Raw genomic sequence first — 15,210 nt, forward strand, 5'->3', positions numbered from 1 at the left:
AATCTTAACATCAAAGCAATATCAAAATAACATCAATTTGATCATTATTTGGCAGAAATTTGACAATAATCAAATTGATGTCAAACTTTGACATCATGTTGATTTATGTTTTTGACCAAATCATGATTTCATTTTGATATCAATGTTTGGCATTTGATGTCGCATTGACATCAGATGCCCACTGGGAGGTTATCATTATCATTAAAGTAGCCATTATCAATGTATCACGTGAGTGCATTGTCTAAAAACAAAGGTAAAACCTTTGTTTCATCTCAGGAAAAAAAACGAGATTTCGATGGCAAATTTATGCGAATCAGAATGAGAATTACTTAATTGTGAGGGAAATTCTGTCGTTACAAAGTCATAATTTAAAGAGATGTCGCAATTTTACGGGAAAAGATGAAATTAATATCCAGTTAGTTTTCATAAGGTTACGTTTTTTTTTCTCGTAAAAGTACAACTTTATTCTCGAAGTTTCAAAAAGTACTTTTTACATCAATGTGGCCTTTTTTCCTCGCATCACTCAACACGAGATAAAATTCTTAAACGTTTAAGAGGACGCTGAGTGCGAAACCCCCAAAGAAAATAAAACATTTGTGGGTATACGTTTGCCAGTTTATAAATAGATATGTGGCCGAATCTGTCATTAAAATACATTCACAGTCAAATCCCGTATCTACCCAAAAAAGTATTTGGGCTTTTAAAATGAACTCATTTACAAGCTATCGCGAGATATACAGCGTCACCCTGGGTTTTGAACACGCCGTGGTTTCGACTCGAATAGGGAAACAACCTCCACCGACCTTCCTTTTCATTCCCGTAATCCGTCTGCGTAGGGTGTGCTCCGGAGCTAGTCTCGGCACACATTTTATTATTATGAAACAAACCAAAAGCTAGAGAACACACGCAGACATATTTTTATAAGAAAAATTAAAATCGGTGAAGCAGGATTTGATTTGCCAACTAAGCAACGCGAAGAAGACACTGCATTCGAGCAAGAACGAAAGACGGAACGAGACAAGAACGTTAGCAAGCTAATGATAAGCTATTGGCGTCATTGTTGAAAGCGTGGGTGATAACCGCTAGTGACTTAGTGTTAACCTTTTCTTCCATTTGGGGTTTTGTACTACCAGTGAGCATTGTAAGTGAAAATACTTGCTTCGTACAGCCATCTGTTGACAGTTTTCATACTGAATTAATCAGTGCAGTTTGAAAATTTTGGATTCGTCGAGCCACATTGGTTGTAGGCCACGTTCCGACATCTTGCTAAGGCTAACTAGCCACGTTGCTACCTGAAGATAAGGAGTCCAGTGTAGCGCTTGAAATTGTATGTGGAGCAGTAGGAACCGGCAAATAAGTATTCTATACAGGAGGTGGATATTGGTCGATATTTTTGACGAAATATCGAGCACACAAAACCCTACAGGTACGTGTCGTACCGTTGTGTCCTGTTGACTGAGCACACGCGTCGGCTGACATGAATCCCAGCGCGCCTAGCTACCCCATGGCCTCCCTCTATGTGGGAGACCTGCACCCAGACGTTACCGAGGCCATGCTGTATGAGAAATTCAGCCCGGCTGGGCCCATCCTCTCTATCAGAGTGTGCAGAGACATGATCACTCGTCGATCTCTTGGCTACGCTTACGTCAACTTCCAGCAGCCTGCTGATGGTAGGTGTATTTTCATGACGGACTATATTGAGGGATGTGGCTGACTCCATTTTGAACGTGAAATGCTATGGTGCTCAATACATGTGTTGCTGTTTATATGCTAGTGTGACTGGATGAAATGTCACATTGTGAAGTTATCTACGTGTCCAGAAGCCTTCTGAGATGTACACTTGTAATCTGGTTTTACAAAAAAAATGACTTTCTGGTTAAAAAATATTAAAACGGAGTTTAGAAAGTCACTACATTATGAAAAATGGATACCTGGTGTATCAACGTGGTGTTAATATCAATTTTGGCCTATTTTTCAGCTGAGCGGGCGCTGGATACCATGAACTTTGATGTGATCAAAGGTAGGCCTCTCCGAATCATGTGGTCTCAGCGGGACCCCTCCCTGAGGAAGAGTGGAGTTGGCAACATTTTCATAAAGAACCTGGACAAGTCAATTGACAACAAGGCTCTCTATGATACCTTCTCAGCATTTGGAAATATTCTTTCCTGCAAGGTAGGTGGGGATGCATTTATTCCTTGTGCCTCCTTTTTTGCCAGAGTGCTTAACATACAAAACTTGAACTTTGCATGACTTAGGTTTGTGTAGTTTGAAGATGATTGTTTGTTTGTGATGTGTTTTTGATACGCATGGTTTTGGATTGTTGCTGACATGCTTAAATTTCCCCTTTCCAAGGTGGTTTGTGATGAAAATGGCTCAAAAGGCTATGGCTTTGTGCACTTTGAGACCCACGAGGCTGCTGAGCGGGCCATTGAGAAAATGAATGGCATGTTGCTCAATGACAGAAAAGTGTAAGTGGGAATACAATGACTCCTTTGACAAATGAATGTTTGTGTGCATCTGGAAACAGTATAGGATCTTATATCTAATTAAAGATATGGTCTGATGTTAAATAACACCATGTTCCCAGATTCATCTGGCAATCGTGTCTAATTCTCATTAAAAAAAAAAAAGCAACCCATTTGAAACTAACATGTCCTGCTGTAGATACTAAAATGGTAGAGTGGCATAGGAATGACTTCTAAAACCCCTAAACAAGCATTGTGGAAGATCCAGCTCCTTTGACAGTAAATTGCATTTTTTGATGTTGTCTCTTGTGGTTCATACTGACGTAGGACATAACATACATAATATACAGAAGTTAATACCAATCAGGAAGTTAAAATCCTTTTGTGTCATTAAAGTGGTGGTCGCTAACAAGTGGTTGAACAAAACTGTAGTAGTTATATTAGACTTTTAACATGTCATGCCAAAAATGGAAACTAGTTGTGGTGATGTTGAATTGGAAGTTTTTTGGGGGGGGCAAAAGAGCTCATTTCTTGCAATGACCAAAAATCCTATCCTTTGGTTGAGGGAGCTCAACGTGGTGCTAACATCCAGTTGTCATCTCTGCCACACTTTGTTGCATACAATTTTAAAATGGGAGGTGACGTTAAAACCCTCTGTGGATGATCACCTTTCAGTGGTTTTGACAATAAAGTAATGGAAAGTGTTAAATATTGTAGTTGACCCCTGGAAGAGAGGCTGTAAAGATAAATAACGGTAAATGGGGATCCTAATCAACTGAACCCCTAGAACAATCACGTTTTGAAAAATTCCCATTACATCTTCAAATGACTTGTCTTACAGTAATTACTGGCAGTTGTCCTACCATTGACTTGAGCCCCTCACACGTTTTATTTGCGTCTTATTTCACATCAGTGTCATTCAGAGGTTAGATTAAATGTCTGTCTCTACTGCTTTATACTTTCATATTTCAATTCGCTTTTCTCTGCTCAGCTGTTTCACTGGGGGTGGAACTGCAGCATGTCAACTGGTGCAGTAGATGAGACAGGAAGAGTATATAACTCCTTATCTTACTGTTAGTGCAATAAAAGCTTAACATCAGTTATCCCTTGATAACCAGATGAACAGAAGTTGTTGAACCCCAACCTAAGGCACATCCTTCTCACTATCTGATACTGCTGACCAGTACCTATGTCTTCTTAGCTAGTGTAAAACAGATGTTCCATGCCGTCCCCTCTGTGTACTTTCTGTCCACCTTGACATGTTCTTTTATGCTGGTAGCCTCAGTGGCAAATGCGTCAAATTATTGCTCTGTGGAGTCAGATAGCACTAGGACCTGTCAAGTCAAAGAGAAGTTGGAATGCAGAAGAAAATGGCTTTGCCACTACTTTGACAAAGTTTTTTCATGGTCTGCATTGTGAATATTTTTCTTTATCTGACTAACAGATTTGTTGGACGCTTTAAATCACGGAAGGAGAGGGAGGCTGAGCTCGGAGCCCGAGCCAGAGAATTTACCAATGTTTATATCAAGAACTTTGGGGAGGACATGGATGATGAGAAGCTGAAGGAGTTGTTTGGCAAATATGGTAAGGCAACTGTGAGATTTTAGACACGTTTCCATTCACATATCTCACCATCCCAGTTCTGCCTGTTAAAAGCATTAATTAACTGTTGTACTTTATAGGTCCAGCACTGAGTATCCGTGTTATGACTGATGAAAACGGCAAATCTAAGGGATTTGGCTTTGTCAGCTTTGAGAGACATGAGGACGCACAAAAGGTTTGATTTGAGCCCAACTTCTTCACTTGTGGGGCCACGGTGCAATGTTTATGTGAACATCTTTCATTTGTATCTCTGTTAACATGGTGACAATTAACACTTTAAAAAAAAACAAACTTTTCTTGTTTCATGTAATCACAGGCCGTAGATGATATGAATGGTAAAGAATTAAATGGCAGGCAAGTCTATGTGGGCCGTGCACAGAAGAAAGGGGAACGTCAGAACGAGCTCAAACGCAAATTTGAGCAGATGAAACAAGATCGCATGACCAGATACCAGGTTTGTCAGTGATTATGGTCCGTCTTTCTTAAAACAAAGTACTTGCCGGTTGGGAATAATGTGTGTCACAATATGTAAAACAGGAAGTACAGCGGCTGTAATATATTAAAAAGGAAAAATCATCAGAAAATAGAGTGACGGAATGCAGAAAATATGTTTACCAACCAGTGACTCATAATGGTCACAATTGCAAGTCATGGAGTTGTCATTTTCAAACAAACACTTACACTCTGCTTTTTAGAGAGAAAAGATACAGAAGAATGGTGATATTTGCAAGGACAATGTTTAGAGAAAATAAGAATTTCTTGAGTGCCTTATTTTGGTGGAGAATATCTTCTGCTAATGTCAACTTGGCTACACACAGACTTAATCATACACAAGTGAAGAGAAGGGAAATTTGGAGGAAAAAAAATTCTCAGAAGAAAGGACATTAAAGGAGGACAGGTGGAGCATTTGACTCCTATCACTCAGACACATTTTTCTGGAACATAATGACTATATTTATTTATGTCGGTAGATTTGACGAGTCACTAACAAAAAGTATGCTATTTAGTTTGTGAAAGGCTCAGAAGAAGACAGCTATATTACTATCCAAACACTGTTCTCAAGACCAGTTTTTACTGTTTGGAATTGAAAAAGAGAATCAATATAAATCTATCTGTGAGCAGAATTTGGATCAATAAGTATCAAATGATAACCTATCCCACCTGTGTGTATCTCCCAGGAAATAATGCAAATATATTTTCATCTCCTTGACCAAGACCTGCATTTGGAAGAATTTTTCTCAAACTTGGTGGGATAGTTGACAATCTCATTGTTTTCCAAATACCAGGGTGTTAATCTGTATGTCAAAAACCTGGATGATGGACTGGATGATGAGCGTCTGCGCAAAGAATTCTCTCCATTTGGTACCATCACAAGCGCAAAGGTAAAGACTTGAGTGGTTTCTTGATTTGTCATGTTGGAACACTTAATGGCCATTCTCAGAATACTTATTTACCACTGCATTTTGAGGTAAACACAGGTGTATTCAAAGTGTTCACCAAGCGCCTGCTGTGCATGTTGACTTACTTTGATTGTTTGGACACTAATAAATGTGATTCAGTACAACTTGTTTATTCCGTAAGTGCATTTGTGTTTCTAGCTTAATAAATGACGACATATATACATACTGTACATTGGGTTAAATGGGATAATAAAAAGTCAGCAGTTAATATCAAAGGTCATAATGTTCATAACAAGTTTGAAAATGGTTGCTTGTCGACGGTGGATGTGGCTGGTGTCCCCATGATGTCACAGGTCTAACAATGACACATTCTTGGCTGAGCATTTAGTGCGAGGTCCAATTTGGTCCCCAAAAATGATGATATGCTTTTCTGTTTCAAACCTCCTTAACTGAGAAATACAGAAGTCAACAGTGAGGTATTAGGATAGAAGGTTACTTTGGAAGCACACAGCTTCACTGCTGCTTATCAAAATCAAAAGTCGCTACAACTTGACTGAGCTGCAGAATTGTTTGCAATAAATGTGATGTCAGCTTAATCACGAGTAGAGTGAGTGACGTGCATTATATGGTGGATAAGTTGACAAAGAGACTCGAAACTGAAATTTGGCTGTCATGGTGAAAATACTCCTGAGCTTCATCTCTCTCTTAGGTGATGATGGAAGGCGGCCGCAGCAAAGGCTTTGGCTTTGTGTGCTTCTCTTCCCCTGAAGAGGCAACCAAAGCTGTAACGGAGATGAATGGACGCATTGTTGCCACAAAACCACTGTATGTGGCCCTGGCCCAGCGCAAAGAGGAGCGCCAGGCTCATCTAACTAATCAGTACATGCAGAGGATGGCAACCGTCCGTGCTGTTCCCAACCCTGTCCTCAACCCATACCAGCCTGCTCCACCCTCTGGCTATTTCATGGCGGCTATACCTCAGGTGAGTTTGCTGCATTATAGTCGTTGAGTTCACCTGCATGAAACCAGATGCATATGAAACAACATTTAAAGATTTTAGTTTCTGTTATTTAACTAAGTTAAATGATAATCACTGGTGTAAAGGGTAATGAATAACCTAGATTGTGTCAATTGCTGAGCAGTGAGCAACCATGTGATTACATGTCCTGAATGGTCTTTGTCCCTCTCAGGCCCAGAACCGTGCAGCATATTACTCTGCCAACCAGCTGCCCCAGCTTCGGCCCAGCCCCCGTTGGGCCACTCAGGGAGTGCGTCCGCAGCGTAAGTGCTGACTCTTCCATTGCTTGTGATGTGTTGATGTGTGTCAGTCCTTTTTTGACTTTTGATATGAATTGGTTCCTTAAAGGAATCTCATGCCACCTGTCTTGTTCCACCTTAACGGTTAGAAAATGGTGTCTTCCTCTTCCAGATTTCCAAAACATGCCCAATGCAATGCGCCCATCAGCTCCCAGGCCACAGACATTCAACACCATCCGTCCTACCACCAACACCAACACCCAGGTGCCACGCATGATGGCTTCTCAGCGTATGCGTAAGTGTACCATGCTACTTGAGTTTAAAGAAAATCTCCATATTTGTCTCTGTCATGGACTTTAAATTGTTTGATATAGTTAATTAAAAATGCTCCTTTTGTTACCCCAGCCACCCAGACCCTCAGCCAGCGCCCCGCCAGTGCTTCAGCAACTGCCGCCCCAGTACGCGCAATGCCCCACTACAAATATGCTGCTGGCGTACGCAACCCTCAGCAGCACATGACCTCTCAGCCTCAAGTTACCATGCAGCAGGCAAGAATTTCCCAGATTCTCTTTAATGCAGTGAATGACTCAGATGTAGTTTTTGAAACAAATAGTATGTTTCTTGTTTGTAATGATGCATATCTTGGCCTTTAAACAAGATTTTTGCTATGTGTATAGATTTATATAGACATTAAAGGTTAAATGTCTACAAAAAAGCAAGTGAAATATGTTCATTGCACTTAACATGAATAAGTCCTGTAGAAGTGTTTGCTTTAAGTATGTCTATTGATGATTTGACACTGTCCCTCCAGCCTGCTGTCCATGTCCAAGGACAGGAGCCCCTGACTGCCTCCATGCTCGCTGCAGCCCCTCCTCAGGAACAGAAGCAGATGCTGGGTCTGTATTTCACCTGTTTGAATTTAGAATTAATTGGTGTCTTCTGGAGACCCTGTGTAATTGTCACTCGGAATAAAGGGTGAACTGTAAAGTTTTGGTGGTCAAGGTCAGAGTGACACAATTTTGCCTTTGTGAATGCGTTATCTCTGTCAAGCCTCAGGGCAATTCTTTAAAAATAGACATGAACATCCCGTTGGAGAAAAGAATCAGCTTGTTCAGTTGTTTTGACTCAATCAAAATTCCCTTTAGGCCATAATTATTAAAGTCACACGGTAATTATAACGGTTTCCCACATGAAAGGATATCAATGAGATTCAACCTCAATTTACAGTTTTGTTTTTTTCTGCTTTTAACCACATTCCTTTACACTACATTCAGTACATCATGAGTGGGTAAATATGTATGCAGCTGAACTTGTTATTAGAGGCACACAATCTTTAGGTGGTAATTCTAGTTGGTAAGACCTTTTATTCTCCCTGCAGGTGAGCGTCTGTTCCCTCTAATCCAGAATATGCACCCCAGTTTGGCGGGCAAGATCACTGGTATGCTGCTGGAGATCGACAACTCTGAGCTTCTCCACATGCTTGAATCACCCGAGTCCCTGCGTTCAAAGGTCAGTTAATGGTTAATCGAAAGTATCAATGCCCCCTTCACCGTGCATCATGTTTACACAACTCGGTGGATTAATTATTTATATTCTTTCCATTTAACTGAGTTAAATGAAACACTGTGGAGTGGCTCACCAAGTGGGATCTTGTTTTAGGTGGATGAGGCTGTTGCTGTACTTCAGGCCCACCAAGCCAAGGAGGCTGCTCAGAAGTCCACTACTCCTGCTGGTGTTCCCAGTGTCTAAGGTGTGTCTGTTTGTGTGTGCGGAGGCAGATAGAGTTTATATGCAGTAGGTTTGATAACCAAGATATAATATACAAATCAACTGCACTTACTACCTTCCTTTACTACCTTCTTTTTCTTACAGATTGAGCATTTTGAAACCTGCTTCACCGATGGAAAAAGAGAAAAAAAAATTAAACATTGAAAAACTTAAAACACAGAAAACATCGAAAAATGATAAATTATTTCTTAAAAAAAAGAAAACATTGACTCTGCCAGGTCTAGGGATGGTTTGACTAGACCTTGATCATATACAAAAATTTGTTGGAAAAAAAAAGCAAAATAGGTAAAAATTTGAAATTATACATTTGAATGCATTCCTCTGTTTTATGTCATTTTACTGTGTCTGTGCTCAGAATATCAGCCATGGTACCGGATGGTGGTAGCTGAGCATTTTGAAAGGTGATTTGTATCGTAAACTACTGGCTAATAAATTCTCATTCAAAATCAGTGTCTTTGTTTTGAGGTTCGGTGTCTTTACTAGAACACAGTTTGATGACGTAAGAATATTCTGTTGGAGGTCAACAGCATTGTCTTGTGCTGATGAATCACACTTTTTCCTCATTGTTTTCCACCAGGGGACACTGTTGGGTCACTCCAGCAAGCACTTAATCTGAGTTGAGGTACACCTTCCCTATCAATTATTGAAGTATTTCCTGTTAAGGTTTTATGGAAATACGGATGATACCTAGTAACCAAAGAAAGTAGGACAGCCTTGCATACATGAGAGGAACCTTTCTCACCCATCAAAACCCGGAGATGGGAGGCTCAACGACCAAATCAGGTGTATTTCAAATGTGTGGAAATTGAGTAAACTCGGTGTCCGATATTCTACAACCTGCAGGTTCCAAGTATCTCCCCAGGCACTCTTGGGACAAGTCTCAGTCACAAGATAAGTTCTTGTTTAAACTGGACCAGATTTTGAACATATTTCAAATGGCTCCCAGCTGACCCAAAACTCTCCACAGGGATTTTATAGGATTATCCAGATTTAACATTTGTTTGTGGTTCAGAGATTGAGGATTTTGAATAAATACCTCTCATCATTCACATCAAGCCTCATTACTCGTCATACATTTAATTATATTGCGCTGTTGAAAACCAATGTTTCTGGTCACTAGAAAAAAGTCAAGACTGTTACAAAAAATTGGTATTTTTTTTGCAATACGTTCTGAATTGTATTGAAAACAGTCTTTAAAAAGTATTAGATCTAATTAGTTGAGTTAAATGTGATGAGCACTGAAATGTACAATTATAAATGCACACAAAAATATTTATCTGAACAATTGTGCTATACTCCCTGCTTACTTGTGTGAGACAACATGAGTTCCATTTTTAAACTGCATATCGACATAAAAGAAAAATTCAAAATTTCTCAAGCGATTTTCAAGGGGATCCCATCTGTGGTGAAAGAGGTCCAATGTTTTGGGCCTGATTTCTTAAGTCTGACAGTGTCAACATTGCCTGCCTGAGTGATCGTCATATTGCTTTGAGTAACTTTAACTGTGGGAGGAGGCCAGAGTACCTGGGGAGAACCCACACAGGCACAAGGAGAACATGCAACCTCCACACAGAAAGATCCTGCACCTGAGCCAGGACTCAAACCTGGGGCCTTCTTGCTGTGAGGCGACAGTGTTGACCACTGCACCACCTCGCCACCCAATCGGGAGGAGTGGCTTCATTTAAACTATCTTCCTGACATAGCTATGTTTCTGTGAGACAGAATTAATGTGATAACCTGATATATCATTGATTAGCACAGCTTTAGAGGAAAGGGATCTAATGTTTAAGAGCCCATGTCTAATGTACAGGAGTGCTTGAACCAGGGCTCGAACCCGTATCCTTCTTGCTGTGAGGGAACAGCGCTAACCACTGTGCCGCCATTTACCTTCGACATGTTCAGGGTTTATGACCTGTCAGACAGATCTGAGGAATGCAGAGACAAGAACGAAAGGATTTCCAGCAACCTATATCCAGCTCTTCAGAGAATGGCTTTGTGTTTGCACATACTGCAAACACTACTGTGTTTACGTAGAACTGAAAAGAAACACTTGAACACCCAGCAAATCTTTTAAAGGCTAGAGATAGATGGTATAGCTTCAAAGTGCAAAGAAGTAATAATAATCATTGATTGACCTTTCATTACATAAGATGCAGCTCAAAGTGCTTTACTGAAAATTAAGAGTTTCTAAGCAGGCGGGGAAAAAAACGGATACAATGACTTACTTCATGTACAAGTTCTGATTTCTCAGACAGATTTGAGTGAGATCCTTCACACAACTTTCAATGTATCCACTGTTCTTATTGTAACCTGTTTCCAAGCTACTGGTCAGGATATGGTGGGCCATTCTTAAATGTACACAGTATCTTCTGGGCTCTGATATTTGACTGAGAAGGCAGGAGATTTGTCAGGCCTCACAGGGGTCCTAATGAGTGCCCCTCAGCACGAATGCTGAGCTTCTCACTCTAGTCCAAGGCATCTTACTGATGGTGGCCATCTATTAATATTCTGTCAGCTTCACCACATAATTAAGATCAAATTCTAATTATATGATAATGATCTGTGATATGATACATCGTTGAATGTTCCACCCATCCATCCAATTTGCTTGCATGAGTGTACGTGTGATATGTAGATAAATGGTGGAACACCATCCATCCATTTTCTTCCGCTTATTCCTGTTAAGGGTTGCAGGGGGGCTGTTTAGAGATAATTTAGAGTATCCAATCAGCCTAGTCCCCAATTGCATGTCTTTTGATGGTGGGAAGAAGAGTACCCGGAGAGAACCCACAGAAAGATCCCGTGCCTGAGCCAGGTCTCGAACCCAGAACCTTCTTGCTGTGAGGTGACAGTGCTGAGCACTGCACCACCGTGCCACCCCGTGGTGGAATTCATTCATTCATTTGACTTAAACTGTGACAGACACCTACGATACATTCATTTATCATATATATATATATATATTCAAAGGCAAATAATGTTGTCCAAACCAAAAGTATTCATCCATCCATTTTCTACATGCAGGGAACATGCAGAGTGGCTCAAGGTAAAGATGAACCCATAATTGATATTGATTCAAATGAGCGGATCGATCCAGAATTCTTTTTTAATTTATTTAGAAGCGTGAGAGAGTATTTAAGAAAATACTCATGCATTTGTCTGCAAATATTACATAACCCTAATGCAAAAAATGAAGCATATAGGTTATCGATATCTAAGAATATAGAGGATTAGGCTATCAGCCTTAGTGCCCCTTCAGGTCCCCATTTATGGAGGCTATAGTATAAGTACAAGTACTACATTTTATAAGCAATATCTGATAAAATTATCCAGTGGTAACTAAGTAGAATGTCTGTTGCTAAAATTGGACTTTGGCTGGGAAATCTGTACTGGTCTGTTCTGTTTCAAGTTCTGCCTTATCTATTGATCTGCAGTATCCTATTTAATTGTGTGGTGCTCTTTTGAAGCCTTGCATTCTCACTGTTGGGGCTGAGTGTCAAGCAATTTCTCTTTTCCCTTTCACCTTCAGGAAAGGTCCATTTTTGTCAGCCAGTCCCTTTAAAGTGTGGCAGCAGTTGCAGTTTCTAAACGAATACTATAGATAAATACAGTATATGTAAGCAATTAGAGGGCTGTGGAAAATGAATTCCAATTCCTTGCATGTTTACACATACTTGACCAAAAAAGCTGATCTTGACTGAGTTTAGACCACAATTTGAATTTTTTTGACAGCAGAGGGTTTTACGACACAACATTTTTAACACAATGGAACAATATTTATGGAGGTAAAGAGACAGCATGTTTTTATTTTTTTATCAGACCTCCTTCCTAGAATTCTGAGTTGCACCCACACTTGTTTGCAGCCTGCTGTCCTAGGTTAGAGTGTGTGTGTGTGTGTGTGTGTGTATTTCCACTTTTGGATAACCGCAAGGACATGTATATGATTTACCCCCCCCATCTGCACCTACTGGTGGGAAAAAAACCCCAGCTTACCCTAGATTCTTGCTATCACATGATTTCCAGAGCCTATTTTGGCTGTTACATGTTTACTTTAATAATTAGGTTTGCTGTCAGAAATCCCTGCTCCAAGTTAAAATGTCAGTGGAGAATAGAAATGATGGGAATGGAGAAATTCTGTGTGTCACTTCCTCTTGTGTCTCTAATAATGATAAACATGCAGAGATGTAATCATGTAATCCTCTCTATCATGGATTAGATTTGTCTGTCTGGAGCTGCCCTGCTTGCCATTTCATGAACAAAGTCTTTCATGTACAAAATGAATGTCTGTTCATGTAGGCCCAAGTTCAAGCCAAATTGGAAAGCACAATGAAAGGTTCATCAAGGTCTATCCAATTCATGTGAATGAATGTGGCAAACATAAGCCAATCCAGGTCAACAGCACCACAAACTATAGCCTCCAAAATGTCAGTTAAAATAGATCAACTCTTCTCTCAAACAGATTCCATAAAAAATTGTAGTTATAATTCTCATGAAGAGGAATCTATTACAGAATGTTTGTTTTATACTCAATAGGAAACTTTTAAGTGAGGCTAATGTTTTAGCTGTTTTTCTTTTATTTGTGTAAAATACATGAGACAAGAGGACTGACTGTGCAAAGTCCACAGTGTTTAATTGAGGATAGTTACACATTATAAATATCAATTATCTGAACTTTGAGTACCAATTGTGCTCATTTATAAAATATATACTATTTGTTATAATTATTCACACATTTGCAACTGAATATGAATTCAATGACAGTAGAATGACACACTCCAAAAACAACAACAAAAATAAAGTGATATGATAAGAACATTATTGTTATTTTTATTGTAATTGTTATTCTATTCTTATTCTTACTATGCTTGGCTCTCATGTTGGCCACCATAGCAGAGAAAATTTTGGTCTAAGGAACTTTGGCCAAAATCTCGCGATGCGATTTGAATTTCTGAGCTTGAACGCAGACTGCTTGCTTGCCCTGTTGTTCGCTGCTCTCAAACGGAATACATAGATATGACCGAAGACAGACGAAAATAAGTGCTCGTAGCAGCGGGGAAGTTCTTCCAGGTGGTGCACTAGATCTACTGATTTATTGACTTAGAATCGTTTTTAGAGTGAAGAACGTTTCTCCTTTTTTTCATTCCCAAGCTCTGGAACACTTGTCACTTGCAACAGACGGTATGTTCTCATCGTTTCTAGCTAACCTTGCTAGCCTGCTGCTAACGCTTGTTGTGTGTGGCAATGTTAGCTGCCTGAAACTCTGGTTAGCTAGACTGGACCTACTAATATGTCTACGGACCCTTATAGCTGTGTTTTGCCTACGTAATCTGCTCTAATCTCTATATGTTTTAGTGTACTAAATAGTTACAATTAGTGCTATAATTTGACATTAACGCAGAACAAACTCTGTAGCCGGCTTAGCTATCAGTCTTATGTTAAATCGACGCTAAGGAACAGTCTAAAACCCAATGTAAAAGGTTGGTATTATCTTTACAAAATTAATCTTTGTTTATTAGTGGTTTTTAGACGTCGGTTTGTGGACAATTAAAGGCATTAAGTCAAATACTAACGTCATTGCAATGTGTTAAAGTCAACTTGGTCAGCAGGAATGATATGCTAATGACAAACGGTATCAAGGCTGGAAAAACACTCCAAACATTAAAATCTAGAAGTTATGATTTTAGACGGAACAAAACAATGACGTTTTTTTCGCATGGGCGCTTAACTAAAATGTCACAGATGAATCTGTTGGTGGTAAATTTGAGAAGTCTTAGGTGTGTAGCTAGCTCAGGAGTTCCCCATTGGTTTGAACATTAATGTAAATTGGTGTAGTTTTGCATAAAAATGTGTGAATTGTGTGCTGTGTCAGATGGCATGCACTTTGCTTAGACGCTCTGGAGTACTTGACAATTAGGGGCAAGAAAACGCTAGAGATGCATCATTTGCATTTTTCAGGGCCGATTCAGATGTCAGATATCTTTGTAAGTGTGACTCGCTTACACTGTTTATTGCTGATTCTTATTTTTTGTCAAAGGAATATACTTGACAGGATATAAAATTAACTTTACTCAATGGAAACTTTTACTGTCATAATTGCAGAAAATATTGCCTTCACATTCGGGGGCGGCATGGCTTGGAGGTCTTGTGGCTGTCTGGCAACTGAAGGGTTGCTGGTTTGATCCTCACTTCCCCTGGTGACCATGTCAAAGTATCCTTGAGCAAGATACTGAACCCCTAATTGCCCCTGATGGCCCTGTGAAGGACTGGCGACCCTTCCAGGGTGTCCATTGCCTCTCGCCCAACTTTGCTGGGATAGGCTACACCCCCCACGTCACCCCCCGCGACCCTGAACTGATAAGCGGTATAGAAATGGATGGATGGATTACTTTAACAGTTTACCCCAATTGCACTTGGTTACTGGATCAATTCTGTCTTTAACAGCTCTAAAAGTAATATTAAATACATAAAGTGCTCTCTTACTGGACAGAACAAATAAAATTCTACTAAAAATGGGTTGTTGTGTATGTAGTTGTGTCTGACATACGTTTTACTTACTGAACAAATACCAACAAAGGACAGGAGAAGCTGTAGGCTAGTTCTTGGCTCAGAGCTCTGCATACTAGCCTCAGCAGCTTTGGCTTTGTTAGCTTCCTCAAACTGAGCAGGCTCGATGGGGTGATGGAGTTTTAATAGTGTCT

At 39.9% G+C, this 15,210-nt stretch overlaps 2 protein-coding genes across 2 annotated transcripts in view; both read left to right on the forward strand.

Annotated features, from left to right (window-relative positions):
• Positions 1–776: 776 nt before the first annotated feature.
• LOC147253812 (polyadenylate-binding protein 1A) lies at positions 777–8,962 on the forward strand. Its single transcript, XM_086219118.1, has 15 exons — positions 777–1,670; positions 1,979–2,172; positions 2,353–2,468; positions 3,910–4,049; positions 4,148–4,242; positions 4,384–4,521; positions 5,354–5,449; positions 6,177–6,449; positions 6,658–6,748; positions 6,897–7,019; positions 7,130–7,272; positions 7,536–7,620; positions 8,103–8,233; positions 8,384–8,474; positions 8,597–8,962. Exons 1-14 carry the CDS (start codon positions 1,478–1,480, stop codon positions 8,471–8,473), a joined length of 1,908 nt encoding a protein of 635 aa, XP_086075244.1. The 5' UTR covers positions 777–1,477; the 3' UTR covers position 8,474; positions 8,597–8,962.
• A 4,534-nt stretch (positions 8,963–13,496) lies between these two features.
• LOC147253813 (E3 ubiquitin-protein ligase RNF19A-like) overlaps positions 13,497–15,210 on the forward strand; it is a 42,789-nt gene continuing 41,075 nt past the window's right edge. Inside the window, exon 1 of the mRNA XM_086219120.1 lies at positions 13,497–13,690. The gene's annotated coding sequence lies outside the window, so the exon portion shown is untranslated. The remainder of the gene's footprint in view (positions 13,691–15,210) is intronic.

The sequence above is a fragment of the Aulostomus chinensis genome, chromosome 11 (assembly GCF_037954235.1).
Source record: "Aulostomus chinensis isolate RoL2024-O1b breed Wild chromosome 11, RoL_Achi_v1.0, whole genome shotgun sequence".
NCBI lineage: Eukaryota > Metazoa > Chordata > Actinopteri > Syngnathiformes > Aulostomidae > Aulostomus > Aulostomus chinensis.